The sequence below is a fragment of the Berghia stephanieae genome, chromosome 12 (assembly GCF_034508935.2).
Source record: "Berghia stephanieae isolate SIO BIC M18660-M18661 chromosome 12, UCSD_Bste_1.3, whole genome shotgun sequence".
In the NCBI taxonomy this organism is placed as follows: domain Eukaryota; kingdom Metazoa; phylum Mollusca; class Gastropoda; order Nudibranchia; family Aeolidiidae; genus Berghia; species Berghia stephanieae.
This window is the reverse complement of record NC_088371.1, coordinates 11,567,530-11,584,918: the sequence shown is the minus strand read 5'-3', so window position 1 is coordinate 11,584,918 and position 17,389 is coordinate 11,567,530. Positions and strand designations below refer to the sequence as shown.

Genomic DNA, 17,389 nt, shown 5'->3' with positions numbered 1-17,389 from the left:
GATATGCACATTGGTACCGAGTTTAAAGTGCAGCTTCGTGTCAATACTAAGAATCGATGTTTTAACTATTTTTTAAAAGTTATTTTAATTTTGCAAAACTAAATATTATCACAGTGCAGCTTCGTGCCAATAATAGGAATGGATATTTTTTATTTAAAAAAAAGGTTAGGGAATTAAAAAATTTCTAGACTGTAAGAAGTATAGATCAAAAATAAATATTACAGTGCAGCTTCGTGTCAATAATAAGAATCGATGTTTGAAAAAAATGTTCTTGTTATTTTAATTTTTCAAAAATAATAAATATTATCACAGTGCAGTTTCGTGTCAATAATAGGAATGGATGTTTTTTATTGTTTTAAAATTTTAATTTTAAATTTTCTTCGATCCTTTTTTATCTGTTTCTCGCATTTTAATATTTTATCTCCAAGAACTTGCAATGTTGAATGTAGAGTCTACACTAAATTTAACATATCAAGCCTTATTAGTGATATGATAAAGAAATTTAACCAAAAAAAAACTAAAAAAATTAAAAAGGAAGTTTCAAGTTCAAAGTCCTTCTTCAGCCAACAAAAGCAATTGGATTCAATAGTCTGTCACTTCGCCCAGCAACGGCGGCCATCGTGGTTCTAAACAAAGAAAATCGGTACTTTTTATTTTTCATGCTGGCTAGAACTTTTCATGTCTTGTGATCAGAATGTGTAAAAGTCAAAACATGATCAGATATATGTTTTTTTTTTCTCCTCTGGATCCGCTTTTATGCTCGTCGGATAAATAATTCATAAGGGCGTCCACCATTGTTCCGATAGTTTAGAGCCAGTTACTAAGTTACCATGCGTCATTACGAGGGAAGTGACGTTACGACTGTTGAAGTGTATTAAAACGATACCTACTTTTCGTAAATTCATATCAGACGAGAGAACAATTCGCTGTGGGTCTAGTCGGTATAAATTACATTTTCTCACTACCATTACCGCCACATCATCACTACCATTATTGTAACAACCACCACCGCATCATCATTACAACCACCTCATTATCATCATCACTACAATCATCTACATAGTTTTGAACCGGTCTGTTTTATCCGTTGAGTATCGGATCCGTCCGTGTTTTATCCTAGGACTAGGATAATCGGTTATGACCGGATAATCGTTACAACTCTAACAAACACCATCCTATAATCATCACTATCACCACTACAACCATAATTACCAAAGCAATGTTAAACGTGGTCAGTGGACGGATGGGTGACAGTGGAAAATTCTGGTTCCGACGTTGTATCCGTGGGTAAGCTTTTACACACATTACTCAACTCAGTTATGAATGAGTATCTGGCTATAGGAAGCTAGGGATATTGTAAGAGAGTTACCCAGTAAAAAAAGATACCTAACAGATGACTTGGACTGTACTGTATGAAATGGAAATAATAGGGTTCCACATGGCCTGATTGGGAAGTAAATGAAACAGCGTGAAGAGCATTGGGCAATGGTAAATCCTTGAAAATGCTCTTTATAAATGTTCAAACGTATATTTATTTATTTATTATCATCATTACCAAACACATCATTATCACTCCCACCAATAGCACCATCACACTACTGAAACCATCCAACCATCATTATTATTATCCCTACCACCATCACACTACTGTAACCATTCCACCATCATCGCCACATCATTATTATCACTACCACCGATAGCACCATCACACTACTGTAACCATCCCACCATCATTATAATCACTACCACCAATAGCACAATCACACTACTGTAACCATCATTATTATCACTACCACCAATAGCACCATTACACTAATGTAACCATCCCACCATCATTATAATCACTACCACCAATAGCACAATCACACTACTGTAACCACCCCACCATAATTATTATCACTACCACCAATAGCACCATTACACTAATGTAACCATCCCACCATCATTATAATCACTACTACCAATAGCACAATCACACTACTGTAACCACCCCACCATCATTATTATCACTACCACCAATAGCACCATTACACTAATGTAACCATCCCACCATCATTATAATCACTACCACCAATAGCACAATCATACTACTGTAACCACCCCACCATAATTATTATCACTACCATCAATAGCACCATTACACTAATGTAACCACCCCACCATCATTATTATCACTACCACCAATAGCACAATCACACTACTGTAACCATCCCACCATCATTATAATCACTACCACCAATAGCACCATCACACTACTGTAACCATCCCACCATCATTATTATCACTACCACCAATAGCACCATTACACTAATGTAACCATCCCACCATCATTATAATCACTACCACCAATAGCACAATCATACTACTGTAACCACCCCACCATCATTATTATCACTACCACCATCACACTACTGTAACCACCCCACCATCATTATTATCACTACCACCAATAGCACCATTACACTACTGTAACCACCCCACCATCATTATTATCACTACCACCATTACACTAATGTAACCATCCCACCATCATTATAATCACTACCACCAATAGCACAATCATACTACTGTAACCACCCCACCATCATTATTATCACTACCACCACTAGGTACTGCAACCACCACTTCATCATTATTTATTGATGATTATGATATGGTGGTACAGTCCACTCCGGATAATCGCAACATTTCCCAAGAAACGGAATTAATTATATATAAAAGTCACTGGTTAATTGCAACAAACTTCGGTTAATCGCAACAAATTTTTGACCTCGAAAAGGAGAGACTGAGCGATATCCTTTATTTTGGGATTGACTGTGCACTGTGACTATCGAGTTTGGTGAGAGCTTACTGTCTCTCATCACGCCTAATATCTTTGACTCTTACAAATATTGAGAACAAAAGAATGACAGTTAATCCAATCTGACTAAGATGTCGACTTGCATCAAAGCTGCTTTTGCTTGACAAAATCTATACAGGATTGCCATACGATTTTTGTTTCAATCAAATTGCTATCTGTGGTGGAATAAGAACAATATTTACAATAACTAGTTTGAATTTAAAATGTTGCAATAGTGGACAGGAAACTCAACTTTGGTTAATTGCAACTTCGGTTAATTGCAACATTTTCGCTGATCCTAAGGTGTTGCGATTATCCGGAAGAGACTGTAGTAGTAAGTGTTTTGTTAGTGATGGTGTTGATGTGAAGGTATTTGCCGTATTTGTAATAGTGAAGATATGATGCGCTTGTTGTAGTAGTGGTGGTAATGGTGACGATGATGTTTGCTGTAGTGATGACGATGATGTTTGCTGTAGTGATGACAATGATGCTTTTGTGGTGGTGGCAGTTGTAGTGATTGATGGTGGTGGTAGTGATGATTGTTGTGGTGAGATAATGAGCTGGTGGTAGTGGTAAGTAATTGCATGTAGTGGTGGTGTGGTGGTTGTTGTAGTTTTAGTGGTACTGATGATGATGATGATGTGATGGTGGTGGTGGTAATATCGACTATCTTGAGGTGCTAGTGATGATTATGATGATGAGAAGGAGGAGGAGATTGTGGTTATATCATTAGTGACGGTGACGATATAGATTCAATGTTAGTGATTATGATAATGATGATTGCTATGGTGATGATGATGATGATAATGATGATTGTGATTGTGATGTAATGATGGTCGAGGTTGTAATGGTTTTGGAGCAATGAAGATTGAGAGTTGTTCAACTTATAGAGAATACAAAAATAATGAACAAGATAGTTTTTAAAGAGTTTATTCATAAATAACTTGTCATAACATCAACTTATCACCAGAGATAGATAATACAATTAACATTACAGGACCAGGGAGTGAATAATAATATGGTGCAAGAAAAAATACTGAAAAGTTATGTTAGCTTTGTCTAGCACTGTTTCAGAAAAAAACGTTTTTCAGATTTTTAAAAGGATCAGGTAAAAACATTAAGATTAGAATTTAAAATATTCTTCTAAAAATTTTTCTCTTTGATTTTGATTTTCTGATTTTGTTCCTGGTTTGACCTTTACCATTCTCCAAGAGATATCCAATCAAAACAAATTTACTGCTCTGGTCCAGCAGATGTCTATCGTAGGTCCATGATCAATTCTAAGGAGAGTTCTTGAATTTCTTGACAGCTGTGCTTTGTTAGTTTGTAAAGGTAATCCATGGTCAACTGGACAGGAGATATCGATATAATAAAATAATACTTAAATTATGACTATAATTTTGAGCCAAGACAAATAATAATAGTAATTAATAATAATAATAATAATAATAATAATAATAATAATAATAATAATAATAATAATAATAATAATAATAATAATAATAATAATAATAATGTTATGAGACATGAAGGGGTAAAGCGCCAATACAATTTATTTTTCGACAGAGACAACCCTGTATATCAAAGGACAGGCAAATTTATATCTGAATATGGTGACAAAATAAGAGTAAAGAGCTTTTTCAAGATCTCAGCTTTGCGACGAGTTTATCCCGGTTCCTGTAGCATGAAATTGACAAAAGCAATTGCTTGCTACTTTTTGGATAGGACGCTTGTCTGTCACAAAGTACTTTCCACCAGATCTAAAAGACCCATCTACCCAATCACCGCTGGGTGGACATGGGGGTCAGAAAAAAATTTCAACTTCACCAAGGATCGATCTCACTCCCATTGTGTGTGAAGAGAGTGCCCCACCATTGAGCTATCGGGACCCCCAAATGTCATACCAGCAGATCACAAAGCAGCCCTTTATCATTTTCTTGAATGTTGTCAATTGTTGAGAGCATTAAACTACTATGCCATTACTTCTGTAAGGAAGTCTTACTCATAGCCTATAACCCATTTATAAATTGTTTGTTAAAATTAGTTTGTTGTATCATGTTTTATCAATTCATTACTACTTAACAACGTATAACAGACAGGATGTTTTGTACCAAAACCAACCCACTCATGGTCGCCTTATTTGTATCACCTATAATATCCTCATGCATTATTATTGTTTGATAATATAATGACGTAATTCGTCTACGTGTGGCTATGTGGTCTAGTAGTATGACACTCGCTTTCGGATCGGTTCGAGCCTCGCGCACGGCGCATAGTTGAGTCCTTGGAAAAGACTCTTTACTTACACTCTCTCACTGTACTCAGGTGTAAAATGAGTACCTGGTCGTTAACAGCGTTGTCTTTGTCCGAAAAATTGTAATATCGCCTAATAGGTGTTATGTCCCATCCTACACGTTAAATGTTGCTGTTGACCATGGACTTATTGTAAAGCGCTTTGAGCACATTTAGTGGATATTGAGCTATATAAAAGCTCTTCTTTTTTTTTTTTACAAAGCATGGTTTAGTAGTAAAACAGTTCTATCTGTCTTGGGTTATCCCATATTGAGTAATTCATTTTAATAACGTAGGAAGATAATTCTAAGCAGCTACACCACATATTATATGGAATTATAATTTCCTGCCAGATAGTATAAATTAACTCTGTTTAAAGAGCAATTTCACTTATCCTGGATAATCTGTAGACGACAGAGCCCTAGAAGTCCTCGTCAGTCAACAAGTAAATAATAGACGCGTTTCATTTATTTTAAAGGACACAAGTCCTAAGTTTAACTTATATTTAAAGACAGCACTAAAGATTTGATTATTATAAACGTGAAACTTGCAATTGTTAATCAGCTGTGCTTGTCATATTTTGACCAACATTGGGGTATGTGGTATCAAATTACAATGTCATTATTATAGAAACTGTCTATCAATTTGATATTTAACATACAATATGTTTGGCACTCTACTGCACTTTACATTGGAGTGATACCGAAGGACGAAATGTTGAGGTTTTATCCACAACGTTATGATGGAGTGAGATCGAAGGACAAATCATCGAGAAGATTTCATCCACAACTTTACTTTGGATCTGGAGACGAAGGACGAGAACGAGAAGTTTCCATCCATAACAACTGTAACCTACATTATTTCAACTTTGGAGTGGTCAGCTCATCCAGCGGAGTCCACTCAAACGAAGTTCAACATAACCGAGTCGTGATACTGATATTCTGATTCATCTGTGTGTGCACAGGACAGTTTGCAGTGACTATGTGTTATTGTTATTTTAAGTGCTTATTTTACTTGTGTTATTGTTGTAAGGTAAAATCAATACCCAAAGTCCCAACAATATTTTATTTTTCATATCTTTTACAAAGCCCTTGTAACGTCTAATACTTTGTAATAAATTAATACATTGATTGTAGTTCGTATAATAGTATATTATTATTTAATTTATGAACCAGCTATCTCAATAATTTTCCGGTTCTATATTATTAGCTTGGTCAATAAATATATTTATATATTACATTGTTTGTTATTCTTGACTTCTTGTCTGTGTTTCATGCCATTTTAAACCACAGGAGTCCTCCTTTTGGAGTAAATTGAAATCTCCTACAACGGTAGCTTTATTTCTATTGAACTGACCTCGTGACAACTCATGACGATCAGCCATGAGTCAATCCAATCACCCCAGATATCCGTCATTGTAACTATCAAATATATCACTCATTTTTTATTGGTGTCAAAAAGAGCCACAGTAATGGCTTTTATGACAGAGACACCCATAAGGACAGATTAATGTTAGTTAAGGCAGTTGATTTTTTGTTTTCTTTCTTTATTATCAAATTGGATATGACTAGCACTTGTCTTATGGAATAAAGATCAAAATTTTACTTACATTTTCTTTCAATTCATGCAATAATCTTGGATTAGACTCATCTGATACAAGTGACTGCAGCAACCTCAGACTACCAATTTGGCTCTCAATATTTTTCTCTTCTGCAAGTGACGATGATTTAAAGTAATTTAAGTTTTAAAAAATATACACCTAGAGAGGTTATTGTTATCCACTTTGAAAAACAACCAACAACAACAAAAAATAATAAAATAAAAATCCAAACATTCTTTACGGTGGCTACATTTAGAAAAAAAACAAGTAATTTGTACCATATGCTGAGTGAATAGGTGGTAAGAACAAACATTTAATTATTCAATTTGTAAAATCATATCTTTTTTTTCACCAAACATCATGCCATTGATCCGGGAGATAATATTATATAGATAATCCATCACACTAATGTATGGTACTTCTTAAAAGAAATAATTTTTCTATTCGACACACACATCAATTTTTTTTTTTAAAGGGGGTTTTCAGAATGATTTATGTTTTTATAAATAAGGGCATAATTTGTCCAGTTTCCTTGTTTTTAGTTTACCTTTGAGATGTGAAGATAGCATGGCAATTAAACCTTGTTTGCCACAAAGATAGGCCAACCCTTTCTGATTGATGCTCATGTTGTACAGACTCATCAACATCAAACTGGAGCATCATGGATAGAATTCAGTGTGATGAAGGATAGACAGCTTCAATTTCACATCTATAACAACTAATAATAACAATGTGAAATTGAATGTAAGCTTCAATTTAATTACTAAAACAGATAGAATGGACGTTTCGGGTTTCCCCTTTGTCAACAAACAGGATTTAGTAATTAAATTGAAGCTTACATTCAATTTCACATTGTTATTTATTTCTTTGAGCTTCGAGCAGCAACATTTACATTACCCATCTATAACAACACATAAATTCTTATAGAAACAACCCTCAGATGCATCACTCCCCTCCACCACTGAAGAATATGTGATAATAATAATACTAATAAATAACACTTACTAAAACGCTTTACCCCTTCTACACCGGACAGCGTTTTACATTGATATGTAAGTATTAATTGTAATAAACAAATAATTGGGATAAGTGGGTTTTTAGTTTGAAGGGATGAGGATGACCTAAGAGACACATCAAAATAAAATGAATGAGTGCCAACCTTACAAAGTAAAAATAAATAAAATTCCCTTTATTCATCCCATAGGGGAAATTTGTCTCTAGGGTCTATTCCAAGGGAAGATTGGAATAACCCAAGCGTCAGCCGCAGTGCAGCACCACAAATTAAGCTAGGGCAAGGTGACTTGCTCAATGCCACACAGCGCAGCGGTGGGCAATCGAACTCTGTACCTTTTGGGTACGAAGCAAAGACTGTACCGCTGAGCCACGCTGCCCCCGGTGGAGAGGAGAATTATTTATAAATTTGCTACCTTGATTTCCTCAATGGGTCCCTGCTGTATATTAACCATCTTCTCCAACGGTCCTATCTTTGGTATTACTAATTTTTGTTTGACCTTGTCATCACTTAACCTCAACGTTCAAGTTGAGCTTTAAAAAAAAATATGAGCTTTTATATAGCGCAATATCCACTAAACATGCTCAAAGTGCTTTACAAGGGGTCTCTGGTCAACAGCAACACTTAAAATGTAGGACGGGACATGATGCCAGTTAGGCGATATTATAATTTTTTCTGACATAGAACGCTGTTAAAGACCAGATACTCATTTTACACCTGAGTATGGTGAGAGAATCTGAGTAAAGAGCCTTTTCCAAGGACTCAACTATGCTCTAAGCGAGGCTTGAATCCAAGACCTTCCTATCCAAAAGCGAGTGTCATACCACTAGACCACATAGCCAGACATTGGAGAAGATGTTTAATATACAGTGGGGACCCATAAATCAAGGAAGCAAATTTATAAATGATTCTCCTCCCCACACACAACAAATGAAGCTCTCAAAGAGGCAAGTTGCTGAGGAAAATTTACAATCTTTTAAAACAAGCCTAGCAGAATTGTTCTGTAAAACTTGAAGGCTATTTGTTTTCTCTTTTGCCACACTCACGGCGAAGAATTGCAATAGTTACATTTTCTGAGTCCAAAGGAGTAGACCAATTATACCATCTGAATTGATTGTATGATACCAGTAACTTAAGAATCTCTTTTAAAAAAACATTTTGGCCATGAATGTAATAAACTTCAAGAGATTTTTCCTTTGTTTAGCCGAAGCTTGCAGATTAGCACATCTAGATTGTCGTAAGTTTTTAACAATGTCATAGAGAAAAAAAAGGACAAAGATTTGTTTTGTTTAGGTCTAATTGTTTTTGGTATAACTAGTTTTCACTGTAAATGACAAACCTTTATTGAGCTGAATATGAAATGAATTTTAAAAAAATAAATAGCTTTTGATCACAAACTCTGCTTGTTTAATTTACAATTTTGTTTAACTTACATACTTTTTCATGGCACAACTTTTCCCGGTAGGAGCTTCAGAGATGAATGTGATGAAGACATCCAATGTTCTCTGGCCACACGTATGAGATGCTAGGTACTCCCTGCCTAGAGCTGATGCAGCTATATCTGCATGATGACATGGTTTATGAGAATGGCGGGTTTATTTGATGATGGTCTTATAGATCAATTACTTGAATGTTGGAATTAAATGCAAATAACGTAGATAAGAATCATGGCTTTATAACTTCCATTATCTAATTGGATGTGTACATTGACAGTTATGCTCAGGCTGACTAAATCAGTCTGATTTATCATCATCACCATTATTAGAAGAAGAAGATGTAGAAGAAGAATAAGAAGAAGAAGAAGAAGAAGAAGAAGAAGAAGAAGAAGAAGAAGAAGAAGAAGAAGAAGAAGAAGAAGAAGAAGAAGAAGAAGAAGAAGAAGAAGAAGAAGAAGAAGAAGAAGAAGAAGAAGAAGAAGAAGAAGAAGAAGAAGAAGAAGAAGAAGAAGAAGAAGAAGAAGAGAGGTTGAAATAAATAAATAAATACAGTGGAACCTCCCGATAACGACATGCCACGGGACCGAGTTTTTATGTCGTTATCCTGAGGTGTCGTTATTTAGAGGTTTCCAAGATGGCGGACAAAGTGGGCGTGGTAAGGCCTGCGGGACCAGTTTTTATTATTAACATTGACAAAACAAACAAAACATTGTAGTGTATTCCTCTTAGAGGGTTCTTGTGCGTGTGTCTGGATGAGACTTTTAGGTGATCTGAACTGAATACACTGATAGTGTGCTCCTGGAATCTACATCTGTTCCCTATTTAAACCATTCCCCTTTGTCTTACTTTTTCTTATGTCATTTCAATTGTAAATCTAGAATGTTTTTTACTATCCAATTTTCTTCCTTATTACTGGCGCTGATATGACATAGATGTGTCACAGGCGCTGTAAAACCCTTTAAAACAAACAAAATTCCTCCCCTTCCTCCCACAAAAACACTACTACACTACTACTACTACTACTACTACTTCTATCACCACATAATATCACATTTTCCAAGATTTTGTGTTTACTTGCTTACACTTACATTTATACCTTGTTAATGCATATCAGCCAAGATTCGTCAAAAAAAAAAAAGCTGCGTTCTCATTGGTATTGGTTCAAGCAGGAATCGTTTTTATAAACTTTTGAGTACTCATACTCGGTATTTTTAGTATCAGATATCTACGAAAACTGCCGAAAATCGCCAAAATGATGTCGTTATTCGGAGGTTTTATCAAAAAGTGCGTCGTTATTTGGAGGTTATTTTTACTGATCTTACATAGAAAAAAAATCGGGACCACGGGTCAATGTCGGTATCAGGAGGTTGTCGTTATTCGGAGGTGTCGTAATCGGGAGGTTCCACTGTACAATTATATAAATAACATAGATAAGAATCATGGCTTTATAACTTCCATTATTTAATTGGATGTGTACATTGACAGTTATGCTCAGTCTGATTTATCATCATCATCATCATTATTATTATTATTAGAATCATTATTATTATTATTATTATTATTATTATTATTATTAGAAGAAGAAGAAAAGAAGAAGAAAGAGAGAAGAAGAAGAAGAAGAAGAAGAAGAAGAAGAAGAAGAAGAAGAAGAAGAAGAAGAAGAAGAAGAAGAAGAGAGGTTGAAATAAATAAATAAATAAATACAATTATATAGAGCAATTCTATAGTTTTACAATGCTCATATGTTCATTTTCTACAATATTTCAATACTCCTCCAGAAGGCAATGTTATGAAACAACTTAGACTTCTCACAGGATCATGTTTCCTATACTACATCCATTTTTACATTAGCACTTTTACAGTCAGTATCCATCACTGCCTATATTAAGGTATTCAAACGCCTCTGAGTCACGATGGCATACAGTGAAGAAAGTGCCTTACCAAGGCCATAATTTTTCCATCTGGTCTCTTATCATGCTCAAAAGACACCAAACCGTTCTGCCTCAGATGCGGCAGAAACAAATAAAATTATCCTCCATAATTTACAATTCATAAGGCATAGTTATTTATCACTAATCCCTTTCTTTCTCCACTTTTCTCCCCTAACCTCAGTTCATTACATCGTCATTCTCCAGTTACAATGAGACATTGTGCTAAGAGAAAAATGGTTTTATCAAAGACATTCAAGTAACTCTATTCAGTGACACTATAGTATGACCAGCTAATTCATGTGTAATGAATGATTTTCTCTCTCTGTCTCATTTGTGCATGCGCATACACCCACACATACATCCACAGACACACACAAAACACAAACATCATCATTGTCAAATGGTGCTAGATCTGTGGAATATATTGGCAATTGTGGCTCCCCAATCCACTCTGTTGTCTCATCTTATCATAAAGTCAATGTTTGTTTCATTCATCTCTTCACTTAATGTCTTGAAACCTTTTACACTCACGTACACACACACACACACACACAAATACACAGCATTCAATGATCAATCTAACTATTCACCTATCTTTATACTTTTACATCTCATCACCTAACCCCTGAGACTTCCTCTTAATACTTTATCTATATCACCTTTTTTCCCTGCCCCACTCACTCGTGACAATTCCACATAAAGCCAACAGAAAAGTAGCTTCATCTGTCCCTTGCTCAGGCCATTGGTCGTCTTTATAGGCATTGAGGTAACTGTCTATGGAATTAGAGAGAACACTCAAGAATTCTTCACTGCGATTCTGTGGTAAAAGAAAAAAAAACAAAACAAAGAAACAATCTTTTTTCTTCCTTTCAATCAATATAAATAATATCTGGTCATATCAACAGTTTCATAATCCTCATTCTGAATCTAAAGCCCTGGGAGTTTGAGTTTATCTAGGTATTTGTATCATTGAACAGAATGTAAAAATTGCTTACAACCCGTTGGATAGAACAATATTCTATCCCAAATATTTTCCACTCCATAAATAAATAAATAAATAAAATAAATGTAAACATTTATATAGCGCATTTCCATGATTTACCATGCTCAACGTGCCTCATAATGTTCCATTTATTCCCTGAGCAGGCCATATGAAACCATTGTACTAACACTCTAACAACATCCAACACTGCCTAAAGCCAGGTACCAATTCACACATCCAGCTAACAAATCACTACTGACTGTACAGAGAGGTCAGAAATAAATCTTGTTTGCACCCAAGATCAATACCAGTCCCTTTGCTTGTTTGGTAAGTGATCGACCAGTTAACCTACTCGGATCCCAATTTATGAGTCTGATAACTCAAAACTGTTAAAATCTTATTGTTGTTATGAAATAATTTCCAAGCCAACACAACACATTTCCTGCCACAGCAATAATGAGCAGCTCAGGCCATTGGCCATCTTTATAGGCATTACGGCATTTCTTATGCAAAAGTAAATGAAAAATGCAGCCACTCCCGCCCGAAATGATGTTTTGAATGCTATCCTCCTGATAACTCAAAATAGTTAAAATCTTATTGTTGTTATGAAATAATTTTCAAGCCAACACAACACAATCTCTGTCACAGCAATAATAAGCAGTTCCTTGCTCAGGCCATTGGCCATCTTTATAGGCATTATGGCATTTCTTATGTAAATGAAAAATGCAGCCACTCACACCCGAAATGATGTTTTGAATGCTATCCTCCTGTCGTGACACTCTCCACAATAAGGTACAGCAAGATGCCCCAAGACTGGAACAGAATTCTGATTGCTGAGACAGCTGGCTTGTAAGCTCTTGAATGTCAATACGAAGCTCTAGTTGTTCCTGGAAAATAAAGAGAGATGGGTGCATGGCTTCAATGGCTGAGTAGTTTGGTGTCCTGACATGTATCAAAGTTAAGTGATGTCGAGTATTTTCTGTGATTGGATGGGTGAGAATGATTGTTAAGTGTGCCCCTGATGCTGTGTCCATGGGAAAGGACTTCTCACACATAATGGGTGCTTGTCCATTAGCAGTGATGGATTTTGAATGAATGTTCATACAAGATGTGCATGTATAAGTGTGGTAAGAAATGAACGATTGGTTTATTTAGGCTAGCTGGGGGGTAAAACTTAGACACTTTGAAGTGATTTCAATGAGTGGAAGTGATAGAAAATGAGAAAGAGAAAGAGAAAATAAAATCACTACACAAAAATGATTGCTATGTGATAGAGCACTAGCTTCATAAGCAGAGAGAACAGTATTGATCCTGAGTGCGGGAGTTTTTTTCTCTCTAGCCCCTCTATCCATTCAACAATGATTGGGTAGCTGGGTCTGTCTGTTAGATCAGGAAAAGAATACATTGTCTAGACCTATCAAAATGGTAGTAGCAATTTCCAATGTTTGTTCAATGTTGCAGAAACTTAATTGGTTTTACGGCAATGATATACTTTATTATTAATTTTATTTAGTTTTTAACCTTCATTTAGTTAACGATAAACTAGGAAGCGTAACAGATGGGAACGTTACTATAAGGTCTTTCTGTGCATAAATAAATACAGACTTGTCCACCTTACTTGTTTTTGCCTCTGCTCCTCTGACAATGCTGTATCCAACTGCGTCTTCCAATGACCAACTTCTGAGCGTAAAGAGTCTCTCTCTGCTGTTACAACCTGGAGATCTTTATATAAAAATCAAATAGTTTATCATCATTATCAATGTTCTTTGCAATGTTGCAATTATTAACAGGTCTGTCCATAAAGTAAAGTATGATATTTATTTCTCACCATGTATAGCTCAGCCTAAAGGAAGAGGTTAAAAGAAGCAGTCTTTAGCCTGGGCCTGTGAAAGAAACACCAGTTTTAAAAAAAAGTAGTCCTATAGAGCTAAGGCCAGTGGGATCGGTTTCTATAGGTTTAAACAGACAATAGTAATTTCTTTCTACCAATTTGATGAGATTATTGCAAAGAACTAATCACAACCCAGCGGATCCTTAGAAATTAATTTAAATCTGAGGTTACAATCATGCACCGAAGGTCCTTAGAAATGGTTTTATATCTGAGATTATTTACAACTAAGCACTGAGGATCCTTAGAAATTATTTTATGACTGACATTACCATCATGCATTTTGGCAGCATCCTTGATAAGAGCCAATGTGTTTTTGTTCATTATCTTTGACAGGTTAGCCTTTACTTGCTCTGCCTCTGAGGCTAGATTGTCTAGATCCGATTTGGATATGACAACCTCTCTGTGGCCAAGTACCTGAGGGAGGAACAAAACAAATAAAAATATGGTATGGTCCATTGACTCAAAATGTTAAAAATCATGTGTATTGATATTCATGTTTGTCGAAATATCCACCACAACAGGCAATTTTGCATAGCTTGGCCCACAGGTATGTTTAAAATTCTCAAAAACAAAGCAATAAATAAAAATGAATATAACAGCTTAAAAAAAAAGAACAAATACCCAAATAAAGTTGTATGTTTACATCTAATGAAACACATCCAATCGTTGGACAGCAACAAATCATGTGATTGATGCCTTGGTTAGATGGAAACTTGAATATTGATTGCACCCATTGGAAAGCCTAAACTTCGAGTGGAAGTAAAGATAAAAATGACTGGAATGAATGAAGAAGGACATCGAATGCTCCCTCCATAGAAACATCTTGATATATTTTCTAAATCTCACCTGCTTCGGTTGTAAAGCAGAAACTGCCATAGCTTTTACCTCTTTCCATTCTTGTTGAAGATCTCTCAGATTGTTTTGGACATTACTTAACACTTTGGGAAGAACATTCTAAAGATAGAAAAGTGAAAACATTCATCATTTAGATGCCACTAAGAAACTACTACAGTGCAGCACAGAAAGTTGGGACCAGGCCTATTATTGTTCTAGATTTCTGTATTGAGTATTTTACAAAGAATATGAAGAAGTATGTGAGGGAGGTAAACATGAGTGGAATTGGTAAGGTCTCATTATAATGAGATGTAGTGTAGAGTGTGCTTCATTCAGAGGTGGAATAAGTTTCCAATTTGGTGGCTGTAGTAAAAAGACAAAGCTAGCTTGTTGCACTGTTGATGACACACTCTGTACTTATTTACCTATAAATCTGGTATTTTATCGCCATGACTCCTCATTTATCTCCACCGTGCACTGGGTTCTAGACAAAGAAAATCAGTACTTTTTATTCTTCATGCTGGCTAGAACTTTTTCACAAGTCATATGATCAGAATGTATAAAAGTCAAAACATGATCAGATTTATATTGTTCTTCTCCTCTGGATACACTTTTATGCTTGTTGGAGAAGTATTTCATAAGGGCATCCATCATTTTTCCGATAGTTTAGAACCAGTTACTATGTGTCATTACGAGTGAAGTGACGTCATGACTTTTGAAGCCTTGCTTGAGTTTGATATAACAGTAACAGTCTCAGGCCAGCACTGCCCTGCTTGTCTCAAACTGGTACTGGGACACATTAGAATTATATAGAGTAACACAGCATGTGCGTAAGACACTAGTCAAACATGCTTTGCACCCCCCCCCCTAAATCACTTAACGCTACACTGAGAGCAATGATAGCTTTCATTTCCATTCAATACAACTATAAGACAAAAACATTTTATGAACAAACACAGAAGGGAATGTCCAGCTTTTTTTTTTAGATTTCTGTGTTGGTCTCCGAAAATGTTTGAGATTTCTGTGTTGCCAATAATATGAAAATAATGGGATCACAAAGGGGAATTTAGACCTGGTCAAGATTTCCATAATTTCGAGATTTGGGTGTTCCGGATTTCTGTGCTACACCTGTAAATAATTACTATCATACGAGATGGTTCATTGACCCATTTACAAGTAAATTTAGTGACATTAGATGAGGGCAACAGTTTTAAAAAATAATGTTGAAATGGATAGCAATGATTGAAAAACTCTGGCCCCTGCATTGTGTCATTGGGTATTGGATTGCAAATTATCACATCTGACCATGGTCTATTGGCAGCAGAGTGCTAGTGAGGTGTGCCTCAAAAAGAAGTTCCTTCAAAAAAAGCAACTATTCTATTTTCTACGCTCATCTCATGTCTGTGCCTGGTTATTTTCACTGTGATATTTTGAAAAAGGGCATTTACAAAAACCAAAATTGAAGGAAATCTTAAAATTTTTCAAAAATTGAAATTTTATACAGACTTGACCCCAAGGTTAAATTGTCGTTTAGGACACACCTCAACATCAGAAAGCATATCAAAAAGGACTGTGTTAAATGTACGCTCCCTAAAATAGAATAAAATCATAGATGCACTAATGGCTTTTAACATTCAGTTTTTACTTATATTTATTGTCATGTTAGATTAAAATTATCCATATTTATATTATATTGTAAAATGTTCTGGTAACATGAAAAGAAAATTTGGCTCGTTTTTTGTTTTGGTTAAAACGTAATATGTAAGATCTGAAAAATATGTTTGCGACATTAAAAAGTGTCCGGCCATGGTCTCTGAGTAAATATTAGCAAAGTGGCTAGGGTAATGCCGCTGAACCAATGGCTTTTGGAATTTGTGGAAGTTTTAATGAGTGTGGTGATTGTGCCATACCAACTGCCAACCAATTTCAGATCATGCCTAATTTAGATTGTTCTCGCTATTTATGACACATTGGGAATCTTTCTTTGAATAAAATCAGTTCATAAATTAAAGTCATCATAAGAAAAAAAAGTCTTGGTGTCATATTGACAGTTGATGAATGAACAGTCTGAGACAGTGCAATCATTTTCAACCGAGAACCAAAATTGTTGTAATTGTAATGGAAATAATGTTAAAGGCGAAATTTAATTTAATTGTAGTGATCAAATCCTTCCTAACTTTTCCAGGATTTTTCTCACAGTGTCGTCCCATACTTTTATGGTTTTATCTCAGCATAATTAAAGGCCGTCAAGACGTTGATGTCTCCTAGAAAAAAAATTACCAGCATTTCATCTTCCTCCATTTGTCAGATACCTTAAAATCAAATATGATAAATAAAATTGTTAACTCAAGGTAAAAATGTTTCTGATCTGATCATGCTCATGATTCAGGTCTGCTTCTTCTGACTTCTGACAGCTTATTGTTTGTTTCCATTTTGAAATTTTGGCGGGCGGAGTGACCGGACTTTGTAACCAGATCGATTTTGTAAAAATATGCCAAACGGTATGAGAATAAAGCAAATGATGCTGATTGTAGCTTGAAGAAATAAATTACAATCATAAAGTGGAATAGAA

General features: G+C 35.3%; 2 protein-coding genes across 3 annotated transcripts in view; both read right to left on the bottom strand.

Annotated features, from left to right (window-relative positions):
- LOC144957980 (arf-GAP with GTPase, ANK repeat and PH domain-containing protein 1-like) overlaps positions 1-17,389 on the bottom strand; it is a 184,330-nt gene that overhangs the window by 63,639 nt on the left and 103,302 nt on the right. The gene's annotated exons all lie outside the window — the stretch shown is intronic.
- LOC144958048 (heat shock factor 2-binding protein-like) lies at positions 3,742-17,236 on the bottom strand. Of its 2 annotated transcripts, none has more exons than XR_013642321.1 (10): positions 17,098-17,236; positions 14,830-14,937; positions 14,253-14,397; positions 13,711-13,814; positions 12,830-12,979; positions 11,792-11,927; positions 9,177-9,304; positions 7,279-7,382; positions 6,741-6,841; positions 3,742-4,186 (listed from the first exon to the last, which is right to left on the bottom strand). XR_013642321.1 is itself a non-coding variant. In XM_078889636.1 (10 exons), the coding sequence occupies exons 1-10, from the start codon at positions 17,116-17,118 to the stop codon at positions 4,097-4,099; spliced, it is 1,083 nt and encodes a 360-aa protein (XP_078745762.1). In that variant the 5' UTR covers positions 17,119-17,236; the 3' UTR covers positions 3,744-4,096. The 2 variants fall into 2 exon arrangements, 1 of the variants encoding a protein (XP_078745762.1); XM_078889636.1 differs by having other exon boundaries at positions 3,744-4,186; positions 9,181-9,304.